Raw genomic sequence first — 12,188 nt, forward strand, 5'->3', positions numbered from 1 at the left:
GACAAGTTCATTAGTTCTGAAGCTCCTCTAATATCAAACTAATACTATTGCCAATAGTCCTTTGCACACTCTTTCCTTTGGGCTCTAGAGTAATAGCAAAGTTGTAATTTGGTCAATAGAAAAGCCAGCTGTCCTTTTTCTGCTCCTTCAGAATAGCAAATAATTTGATTTATTTAAACATAAGCTTAGAGGTTTAATCTCTTGGAAAGCCCCTTGCTGCATGAGCTTCCTTTCTGCTGTTCTAGCCTAATTATCTCCTTTTAATAATTCTGTTCCTTCCCCTACCTCTGAGGTTTCTTTTCTATTAAAACTTTGTGCCTCAGGAAAACTTGTAACTGCCTCGTATCCTGTCTAGATTAATTATACTTGCTATATGAGCCACCTTCAGGATTGAGAGCAATATTTTTTTTAAAAGCTTCTCTATGCAGTGGCTCTCACAGGAAGAGTTTATTTTTCCTGAAGTTTAATTTAAAAAGTCATAATCGTTAACCACTGTCAGTAGTTAGACTGATTAAGAAACAGATAAGCTTTTTACATGGTAGTAGCAAGGCCTCCATCTTGGTATCATCAGCTACTTGTAATTGTCTAGGTCCTTGGCTATTACAGTCCACGTGGCCTCTTTGACTTCAGGGGCATTATTGCCAGCCAGATTTTTTATGGTCTCTGTGGAGGCAGGAAGGGGCATGTCTAAAATTAATGTTTGTCCTGACCCTGTCTTCACTGTAACTAGAAAAGTAAACTTTTCTTTTGGTATTTGTTCATTTCAAATCACAGTTTTCTATTTTGGAAAAATAAATGAAAGTAAATCCTTAGACTAACATTTTATCCTAAAATGAAAAAGCTATTACGCTATTTCTTGCTTCTTGCTAGAATAATAAGCAAGGTGTGAAATTCTAGTTACGTACAATACTTATTTCTTACTCTGCTGTCATCACAGGAAGCTTTGCTTTAGGGATTAATTCAACTGCACTTTGCCAGCATTGAGGTACTTCAACAAAATCTCTGTAAACTCTGCTTTGTAGGGTAGCTCCTACAAGAATATTGTGCAGAAGCTGCCTAAGCTCTCGTGGAGTCCATCCTAAAACATTAGCATGTCCAATTTTTATCAGAACACGACCTGCCAAGGAAGAAAATTGACAGCAATCCGTTTAAGAGACTTTTTCAATTTTTTTCTTGTTTGTATTACAAAATCTGTAGCCTTAACCACTTTACTTTCACATTTTTATGTAAAAGCATGTTTAGCAGTTCTTAGAATCATAGAACCGTTAAGGCTGGAAAGGACCCCTGAGACCATCGAGTCCAACCATTAACCTAACTGCCTGGTCCACCTCTAAACCATGTCCCTAAGCACCACATCCACACGTTTTTTGAACGCTTCCAGGGACTGTGATTGTACCACTGCCCTGGGCAGTCTGTTCCAATGTCTAACCACTCTCTCCATGAAGAAATTTTTCCTAATATCCAACCTAAACTTCCCCTGGCGCAGCTTGAGGCCATTTCCTCTCATCCTATCACTTGTTACTTGGGAGAAGAGACCGACCCCCACCTCGCTACAACCTCCTTTCAGGTAGTTGTAGAGAGCAATAAGGTCTCCCCTCAGCCTCCTCTCTTCCAACCAACGATGCAATGGTTTTTTTGCTTTCTTTTTTAATGAAACGGTTTTTATCTCTGTTAAGAACTAACCTTTTCACAACACTAAGGAAAGCTGCAGTTCACTTTGGGATTTTTCTGAGCAAACATGCTAAACTTTAGATTGCCTATGCAGTGCTACCTTCCATGTCTGTGGGTTTTTTTAGGCAAGATAAAGGTACAATGGTGCATGCTTTAATCAGGACCACTACCTGGGACCAGACAGACTCCAGCAAGGTTGAGCTGAGGTTACATAGCTGCACTCCCAACACTTCTGCTGGCATCTTGCCACTGCTTCACTGTACCTTTTCACAGCTGAAACACCCTATCTATACATACCTGCTGCCTACCCTCGTATGTCAGCTTGCTGTTTATCTCTTGGTATGGAGCCAAGCATACCCCTTCCTCCGCAGTGGCGAAGTTTACCCAGGTGGATGCTGGAGAATCTGTGTAACAAACAGCCATGTCTCCTTATGCTTGTCTGGGCCCCTGGAGGTTTCCAGGGTTTGCCTCTTGGTGGCTGGTGCCTGTCCCTCTGCTCTGAGAACAACCAACATGTGGGCACACTGCAAGACAACGTCAAGCGAGGGAGGAGAAATAGGAGGTGCCTACAAGAGCTGGTGCAGAATCTAACCGAGGAGTTCCAGCAGAAAGCAGTGATGGTTTTTGTTTGTTTGTTTGTTTGTTTGTTTTAAGGGATAAGGCTGCAAATAATGTTCTTATTACCTGCTGCCAGTGGAAAGCACTGAGCTGCAGTTTGCAAAAAGCAGTACTGCATCCAAGAACAACACAGTACAGAAGCCCCAGCACCTCTATATACCATGGGGTATAACAAGATGGGCTTCGAGAAATTGGGGGAATTGCAATTACTGTGTAAACCTGTAATTTTGGAGACTGCAAAAGGCAAGCAGAATCAACCTGCAGCAGGCTACAGCTCTATCAGCAGCCTGGCAGAAATAGTTGCACAGAGGAGCTGTATCAGTAAACATTATGTACTGAACTGCAACAGAACAGCATAGGGGATTTAAACAAGCAGTACAGCTGTCTGCTGCCATATTAGGCAGAGCAAGGAGCCTCTCTCCATCTGCTCTCTTTTCTTCTTAACCCTTTTGGGTTAAAAATGCCTGTAGCAAAAATGTACAGGCTTTAAAACTGTTTACCTGAACTACTGACTACCATTTTTTCATTCACGTTTTCCATTAACTACTCCTTCTACTCCATCATCATCGCACCCTCTCTCCACTCTACTTTATCACAAGATACTGGTTCTACTGGGGTGCAAACAAGAAGTTCTGGAACAAGTACCAGGATAGCAGATACGGAAAAAGCAACAGGAAATATTTTACCAGCAGTTTTATGTAAATTCTCAGCCTCAAACAGATTATGTGTTTCAAAATGCACAGACATAAATGTACTGATGCTTTAAAATATCTGCAAGACACTCTCAGCTTTTAACAGATTCTGTCATAATTCTATTTTTTCTGCCCATACTGTGCTGATAACACTGTTGTGGTGAGTCAAAGCCATCTCTGAACTGCAGACTTAGATAATTTTCCTCCTCTACTCCAGCATTTAGAGTCTGAGCCACCCAGCTTTTCAGTTCACCTATCAGTTTTGTGATTGATATCATTCAGTGGCCACTGAAGATTTATGTGGAGATAACCTCTTGCCCTATGAAGGTATTCTGAGGAAACACACGTACTAAGCAGCCCTGTTTCTTCTTGCTGGCATGGAGAATAGGGCATGCATACGTCCATACAAGTTTGGTGAGTCTAATTGTAGGATTTTAAGACATTAGTGCCTCCCACTACCTCTGTTAATTGCTATCTCCTCCCCATTAAAGTCAGCAGAATGGCACCAGCTCTTTCAAGCTATAAGCAGTAATAAAATTGTTCTTTTAGGCTCCAGTTTGAAATTGTACAGATAATACTCAGCTTACTTAACTGAAAAAATAAGTCTATAAAGATAAAACCTAATTCACTGCAAGAAAAACTCCTAAGCAGCGCATCATATTTTCTCATTTTTCTCTGTACATTGGTATTAGTGCCAAAATAAGTGTGCCGCCTCTGGTATCATTAAGAGACAGAGCTTCTACAAAATAGTATCTTTTCTGCAAAATTTTACAGCTTCGGTCTTAAATACAAAGTTTTTGTAAGTTCACTCTAAACATGAATTGAACAAATTCAGCTGTTTGCTTTTTTTGTGTGTGTGTAAAGTGCCGAGTTAGAGTCAGGTGCTCCATGGAGCATGCTCAAATTGGTTCTTTTGGCTCCAAAACCTAAAATCAGCTACAAAGGGACAATGTTTGTTACCAGTCTTCAACCCCCTTTAAACTGTTCAATACTTGCTGCAGTAAATCAAACACATCGCATGCCACAAATAATTTGACTCCTTGTTCTTGTAGCCTCTATTGAAAATACTGTTGGAGCTTGCCTTTTTCAAATTGTTGCAAATAGAACTACTTAGTTTCAGTGATTAATATTCTGTATTTTTTACCTTATGGATGTAAAAAAAAAAACCAAACCAAAATAACCAAATCAGTAGCATATATATGCTTTTGTATACCATAGGGGTTTTTTTAGGGAATAGATTAAAGCTATCAGCTCCTAAGATAATAATAAATAAAAAAAAGTACTTGTTCAAATCCAAATCCATTTCTATTTTATGCTCAGGATTTTTCCACTGATTTTTATACTTGGATCAAAAGTGCAAAGCCTTGTCTAAAAAGAGGTTAAGAAATCCACTCAATGGCTTTTATTGCATCAAACAAGTAGATCTTTCTTCCCAGTTCTTGGAATTCTAATTCTGTCTGAAAGGTGCAAGAAGAAAGGACTGCCCAGACTATAAAGGCAATGCTGGGAAAATTGTTCTAATCTAAAGATACGCATTTTCACTACACAGCCAGTAAATTTCTAAATTACTTCATTACACTCAAGTCTTAGCTTCATAGATTTCTATGTTAGAGACAATTTAATAAATGGTAATAACATAGCACACTATCGTTCCCAAACTGTAGTTCTTGAGTCTAATGTAATTGGTCTAGGGACCCATATGAAGCAGTCAAATTTACAGAGCTTTCAATTACAAGCTTAATATAGGAGTCCGATGTTCCGCAAGAAACCTTAATAACTAGTAATAGTCTGTTAGTACTGATATGGCACATTTCAGGTTTAAAGCGTTTAGCAAATGAACACCTGCATGGATTGTTAGAGCACAAAGATTAGTCCATTGCCACTTTGTAACTATTCTGTATAATAAAGAGAAATAAAAAGCAAACAATAACGCAAATTAATTTCAAGGCTTCGGGAAGTTTTGTGTTACTTGTAGAGTGAAATTACTTGAACAATAATGCACTGAACAAAGCATTATATTATTCAAGTTTAGTTGCTATATAAAGGCAATAGTTAAACTATTTTTGGACAAACCTGCTGATGAATAGGAAATCTGGTTTTGCTGGAGAACAATATATAGACTTAAATCTTGATCTGATTATGCAACAGTCACCCATATCAGCTATTTTAAGATCACAGGTATTTCATTACAATGGAATGCTGGCGCTGAGCTTTATACAGTTTGTGCTAGTTTCTTTTCTCTGTAATTTTAAATTGAGTTTCTTTTGATCTGTGTAAGTGTAAATAAATCAGAGACAGGCTCAAAGCATAAATGCAGAACAAGAATATTTTCAGTGCTATTAAATTTGAATATCACTGTTGGTTCTTTTTACCTGGTTTTAGCTTTCCGTCATTAGCTGCAGAGCTTTTCTCAAAAAAGCTTGTTATCTGGAGATATGGCCCATTCTGTGTGGTTATGAGACCTAATCCTTGTTCACCCATCCTAATATTTGCCTTCAGTGCTGCAATCAGTCTGTGCTGAGAGATGTCTTCCAGTGCTGGCAACTGCCCTTTGAAAAGTGAGAGGAAAATTTTACTAGTTGAAAGTGTGATATCATTCTTCAAGAAAATGTTTAAGGAGACATTTGAGCAGGTGCTGTACCCACTCTTAGTTGTCCAAAGAGTTAAGTCCCTCATCCTTAATTGCTTCTCTAGATAGGCATTGCCTGCTGAGTTGTGGCCAAAAAACCACAATAGCAATACTTATAAAAAGTTAGTGTACTCCATAAACTAGCTTTCTGCAAATAAATATACTGAAAGTAGTTTTTACTTAGAAACTTATTTCTTAAGAAGTCACATTCTACCAAGAGAAAAAGCAATACTGCTGTTAAGCATTGATTACAAATGGCGATATATTCAGGGAAGGTAGAGAACAGGGTACAGAATAACAGAACAGAGGAGTTGTCAGCTGTTAAGGACTTCAAGAAAAGACTGAATTCCTATTAAAAAATGGATTTTTCAAATCAATATTTATAGAGGAGATTCATTTCTAAATTTCCAGCACATTGGTTTCACACCCTACTGCTGACATGAGGGAAGGGACTGTGCTTGCCATATTTAGCACCTACAGAAATAAAATACTCTTGAGCATCCGCTATCCATTAAACTGCATAATACAAGTAATACAATATAAATGACATTAGCCTAGTGTCTCCACCAAGAAATATAATAGGGTAATAAAGTAAATCCTCCATCTTTCAAGCTTGTTCTCCTCATCAAGAGCCAGGAAAAGTTAAGACTGTCACACGAGTGCTTGAGACTCCTAAAACAAACTGTATTCTGTTAAAAATGACTTTTTTGTCTCTGTTTTAAGATGTAATCTCTAAATGTAACTTCTGACAGTAGGGTAGCAATAACTTAACGGCTTGAGACTGTCTCCAGCGGTCTGGAATCACTTAATGAAAATCCCCACCACTTTACCCCTCTTCTTTAACATACGGAAACTTGGTCATCTTTCCAATGGCTTCAGTAAAGCTTTGGATCAGGCTCTAAATGACAGCACAGAATGTCTATAAAAGAACTAGGATTGAAAGTATAGCAATGTGAACATTCAATTTGTGGCTCCTGAACTGAAAAACAGAGAAGGAAGCAGGACTGGTTTGATTTTTTTTCCCTTCCCAAAGTGCAGGGTTTTTTTGTTGTTGAGTAGAATACTACATTTCATTTGGATGAAATACTTAATTTTCATGGTCATGCAAGAAAAACAAAGGAAGACCCACTCTGGAACACATTTTCATCTGCTGATAATTCTGAGAGGTTGGATGTCTGACCTGCTACTGTTTTTCCAGTTCAGGAATTTATGCAAAGTGGAACAGGATCGGTAGAAGGGATTGAAACCTTTCCTATGGTGTTCTTGGTCACTTTTCAAGAAATGTGTGTTTCAATCTTTTTCAGCCAGAAGAGGGAACTGAATCCTAGTTTCCTCCTTCCAGAATGAGTACTTAACTCCTAGGCCAATAAATGTAAACAGATTATATGAAGTAAGGCTAGTTTATATTATTTTCTAGCCAAAATTATTCAGCAAATTCCATTAAAATTCATGAGCAGTTGTAGGTCAGCAAGTGATCAGCAGTGAAACAACAAACAAAAAATGCTAATAACAAATCTAGCTCACTATAATTAGAAGCCAAAATCCTGATTTTAAGCTGCTTCTTGCTGGACATGAGAGATTTAAAACCATGAAAGCTGTGACTAATCCAAAGCCTACAAAACATTTAGGAGGAATGCTAAAATTCACACTTTTAGATGAGACTCTTGTCTTTTTACTATACCTGATATCAGCCTATATAGTGTCCAAGAAAGGTGGATTTTCTCCAAGGTCAGCCTTAAATTCTGCAGTTTCTGCAGGCAGTGGCATAGGATCTCAACCAATCATCTTCTGATGAAGAAACATCCTTTTCCTCTTGACATCTGCCTATGATTCCGTTCCAAATACTCAACCTCAAAAGCAGGAATGCCTCTTCAAACTAAGAAAATTTGGGGCACTGAGGGCTCTGTGAAGAAGGTAAATTGTCTAGTAGCACAAGGACTTTAAAAGTTTGAGATATTGAAATAAAGGACTGGAACAGTAGTGCTGGGGCAGCAGTGAGGAGATGGAAATGAACAGAGGAAGAAATGACCAAGAGAGATGGAAACTCACTCTTATTTTCATCTCCAGCCACTGGCAAAGACTGTGTACTTCCATCGAGTTCAGAGGAAGAGTTTTTTCTATGGAGCCAAAACCCTTGGGCAGGCGTGTCCTAGGTGAGCCTCTTGGAAATGTGCTACTGCTCCATGATGGCCTGTGGAGGAAGACTCTACCAGCAGGTGAGGAGGCAACAACCCCCAGCAGCTGCTCAGAATGCCGGGGCAGGCGGGTCCTGAGCTCCCCCCAGTGCCACACCAGTAACACAGGCACAGGGCAGCCTGGCGGTGGGCAGAGGATCTGCCTGTATGCAGTGCATTGTTTCAGTCTAGAGGAGTAATTTGATTTAGGCTGCCCGTCCATCACTACCGCAGCTCTGTCTAAGGCTCCAAAGCTTCCTGGAGAACCTATAGCCGGCGATATCCCTCCCACATGGCACCCTTAGGCATGTACTCATCTCCTAATAAACCCAAGAAAGATTAAAGAACTGACCACGCAGCCTGCAGGGTATGAAGACTGGATTCTATCACTATTTCTGACTTCGTATTTGCCTGCATATCAAAAGCCAATGAAAACCATATCTTCCCTTTGTGTACCCTCTCCACCCCTCCTTCCCTTACTCCTTTTGCCATGAAGCTGTTACGTGGAGACAAACTCGTTTTGAGGCAGACTTCTACATAATGCTTGTATTAAAAGCTATTTAAATACCACTTAAAGCCAGTTTATAGGATGGTTGCAGATGATTCTTGGAAATAACTTCTTTTCAAGGCTGCTGGATTCCCATTGTTAGTGCAATATAATTTTTAAATCTTTTAAATAAAAAATCAATTATCCCATTTCTTCCATGCACCAATTGTTCCCGGTTTAAAGGCAATAATTTCAGCTGTTTTTCATCAGAAGTCTTACTATTTTCTCCACCCTTAAGAAAATCTGTCAAGAACAGGCGATTTCAATAGAACCTATGTACAGCTCTTGTCCTCCAAGTAATAAGTCCTACTGATTGCTGTTGAACGCTTTCAGATTACTTTACTAATATCTCCATTTTGCTTGTGTAGTCTCCCATCTACATAAAAGACTTACATAAAAATAAACAGCACAGACAATTGCCCGCTTGGCTTCCTGACATATTCTGTATAGAGCAGTTATGCTGCTCTGGAAAAAACAGGTGGGTGTTCACCGTTAGAAGGAAAAAATATGTAAGCAAAAAAAAATTTTCAAGTACCTGTAGATGTGGGGGCTGCTAAACTAATTAGTTCAGCATTCCCATGGCAGAGTGACAATATCGAAGGCACGGAGTTATTGTGGCCAAAACCAGGCCGGTTTCCCACATTGGTGCATTGTTCATTTATTGGCTACAGATTCCCCCATGCTTCAATATAGCTGCATCCATGGAAAGGCATGTCATCAGAAATCGCTGTATTTGGGTGAGGTTTCTAGTCAAGATTAATTAGGTTTTCTTCCAAGCACCAGCACAGGCAGCAGCACGGCGTCGGGCTCTTGCGGCGCTCCACAGCCGCGTAACGCCCGCAGGGACCTCCATGAACCAGTCCTTCTGCTTCCCCTGCTTCTACCATTGCTACAGAAGCAACTCTGAAATTTAAGCTAATGCCCAATATTTCGAAGAGATAAAGAGTGACAGAGACTAGTAAAACAGGAGATTTTTTTTTTTTTGTGGTGAAGACAGATCTGTGATCGTTCCTCAGCCCTCTTTACACAGTGCGGACCAAGCTGCTCCTTCTGGTCTCTCGGCCCGCGTTTCTCTCGGGGGACGGCAGGCCCTGCCAGAGGGCGGGGAGGAGCGGGCAGCCCCGGCTGCACCCCGCCTGAGGGCTCCGGGCCGGCGCAGGGGGAGGAGAGGGATCCCCGTGCGCTTCGGGTGAGAAACACCTTTGGGGATGCGGAGGCGCGAGGGCTGCGAAGCACCAGGCCCCGGGGCGGGTGTTGGGGCCGACCCAGGGCGAAGCGGAGCGGGGACGAGGAGCAGCGAGGGCCCCCCGCACAGCCGCCCCTCACGGCGGGCCCGCCCTGAGGCGACGGCCACCCTCCCCCGCCGCCCCGCGGCGCCGCGCGCAGCGGCCGGCAGCAGCGCCCCCCACAGGCCCCGCCCCCTCCCCTAGGCCCCACCCACCGGCGGCGCTCCGCCCCGCCCCTCGCCCCGCCTCGCGCTACGCCCATCTCCCCGCCCCTTTAGGGCCAGCCCCGCCCTGCGCCCCGCCCACCGGCGGTGAGCCCCGCCCCGCCGCGCGCCGCTCCCTAGAGAAAGCCCGCCGCGGCCTCGGGGTTGCCCCGCCCCCTTGCGGCGGCGGCCCCGCCCCCCGCGGGAAGCCCCGCCCCGCCCGGGGGAGCTGGCCGGGGAGAGTGGGTTTCCCTTCCGGAGTAACCGCCACCCCCCCGCCCGCCGGGTTCGCTTCCGGCTCCGTCCGGGGGGGCCCGTTCCTAGCGCCGCTGCCGAGGGGAGCGCGGGGCCCATGGAGCCGCGGCTGTGAGGCGCCCCCGGCCCGGGCCCGCTGCGGGAGCCGGGCGGAGGCCGGAGCCGGGAGCCGCCGGAGCCGGAGGAGATGGACAAACTGACCATCATCTCAGGATGCCTCTTCCTGGCCGCCGACATCTTCGCCATCGCCAGCCTGGCCAACCCGGACTGGATCAACACCGGCGAGTCCGCGGGTGAGGGGGGCCGGCGGCGGGGGCCCGCCGGGGGTGGGGGGGCGGCAGGTGGCCGGGCGGGGGCTCCGCCCGCGCCGGGGGGTTCGGGGGTGGGCGGCCCGAGGCGGCGGCGGGGGCCTGGGAGGCTCCCCCCGAGGGGCCGCTCCTCAGGCGGGGGCCGCGGCGCCTGGCGCTGTCGCGGTGGGGCCGGGGTGAGGCGCCGGGGGGGGCCGGCAGGGCGGGAGGGGCGGCCGGGCCGGGCCCCCGGGGGCTGCGGGGGGCTCCCGGGGCCGGGTCCCCGCTGCGGAGAGGGGCGAGGCGCCCGGTGGGAGCCGGCGGGACCCTCCTCCCCGGGCGGAGCCGCGGCTGGCCCGCGGTGCGCCCCGGCTGCTGGCCCCGGGCGCGGGGGGGACGCGCTCCGCGGAGCCCCGTCTCCCGAGGGGTCCTGCGGAAGCCCGGGCGCCCCCGCCGCACTCCGGAGACCGGAGGAGCAGGGCGGCATCCCCGCCCCTCTCCGCCGTTCAGTCACCTTGGACAGGGAATTCAGATCAGTCTCGCTGCACAGTTCGTGGCGGGTTTCAAATCTTTCGTGCTATACTGACGTTTCCTTTGTTGCAGGGAAGATCTTGCTTTCCTTCATCTCTTTTTTTTTTTTTTTTTCCCCAGAATATTTCCTGCATGCTGATTTTTATCAGCTTTTAAGCCTAGATCCCGTGTGTTTTTTATTTTAGACTCTGGCATTGTTTTCTTTAAAAGAACAAGGATTTGTGCATCTGGCTTTTTACTAATGATGTAATTGTATGAACAATTTATTTCAGCCTGTTGATAAGGACCCACACGTTCTCATGAGCGGAGCAGGGAGAGATAATAGGAGGAGGGCTGCTCTTTGATCTCGTGTCCCAGAGAAACCCAAATCTCCTTGTCAGGAAAGGAAGCCATCCTTACGACAAACAGATGACACTATCTTAACCACCTTTTCCTAGACTTATAAGCAAACCACAGGTATAGAATAGAGAAAAGGGGTCTTGGGGTAAAGGCTTTGTCATAAATTCTTGCAAAGGGTTTAAAAAATTTTCTTTGTCTGTCTTGCATCTTCCATACCTAATATTTCATGCATGTAAGAGGACTGAACTGGTTCAAATGGAGTCGTATTTCCTTTATTCTGATGAAGTAGAGTATTAAGAATGTTGGCTATTAGGGATTGATGACTGGCCATTCCCTCTGACCAGACTATCCTTATGGTTTGTTTGAATTGCTTCTAGTTACCTAGTCTAGAACGTGGCCTTTCCTACATGGTCCAGAGGAGAAGAACGAGTCACTTCCCTTCCCAAAGTGCAGCATTCAGGAACTCCCTAGATGACTTCACCGTTCCTCCTATAACTAATTGTGATGATCTTCCTGCCTATGGCTACATAAAATAGTTGGTTCTTTCCTTTTACAATTCTACCTAGCAGCAGTGCTGCAGTAATGAGCTTAAAGTCAACTAAAGGGGCTTACAGTCAAATAAAATAATCATTTTAAATATTTAAGTATGTCTTAAGTCCTGCCTCATGTTAACAGATCCTATGCAATGTGTAAGATGTTGGATTCTCTCTGCCTGTATAGAAATGAGATTAAAAGAAAACTATTCTGAAGAAATTGCTGATGGAAAGAAAGATCTTTTGGGAATTAAGCACAGCCCATTACATTCTTTGTTAAAGAAAAATGTTTAATATCTCTTTATAATGCAGAAATTGTTTTCTGAAATATTATACCCAGAAATCATTAATTCTTAGTTACCTGATGGATGATTACTTAAGAATCATCTGACATTTCTGTCCCATACTCCTTTTAGAGGTGCAAATAACAGTTTTACTTTTAATTAGGTTGGCAAACATGCAATCTGCGTGGATTTTTCTGAA

The 12,188-nt window shown here is 44.3% G+C and overlaps 1 protein-coding gene across 3 annotated transcripts in view; it reads left to right on the top strand.

Moving 5' to 3' along the window:
* Positions 1 to 9,989: 9,989 nt before the first annotated feature.
* The window catches only part of MOSMO (modulator of smoothened), a 32,733-nt gene continuing 30,534 nt past the window's right edge, over positions 9,990 to 12,188 (top strand). For all 3 annotated transcript variants that reach the window (XR_015698812.1, XM_087732032.1, XM_087732033.1), the window contains exon 1: positions 9,990 to 10,308. Coding sequence is in view for 2 of the 3 variants with exons in the window: in XM_087732032.1 (XP_087588158.1) it covers positions 10,203 to 10,308 (106 nt within the window). In the remaining variant the exon portion in view is untranslated. The remainder of the gene's footprint in view (positions 10,309 to 12,188) is intronic.

Source organism: Nipponia nippon, unplaced genomic scaffold (genome assembly GCF_047370975.1).
Source record: "Nipponia nippon isolate SJK-2023a ecotype South Korea unplaced genomic scaffold, ASM4737097v1 scaffold_5, whole genome shotgun sequence".
Classification (NCBI taxonomy): Eukaryota; Metazoa; Chordata; class Aves; order Pelecaniformes; family Threskiornithidae; genus Nipponia; species Nipponia nippon.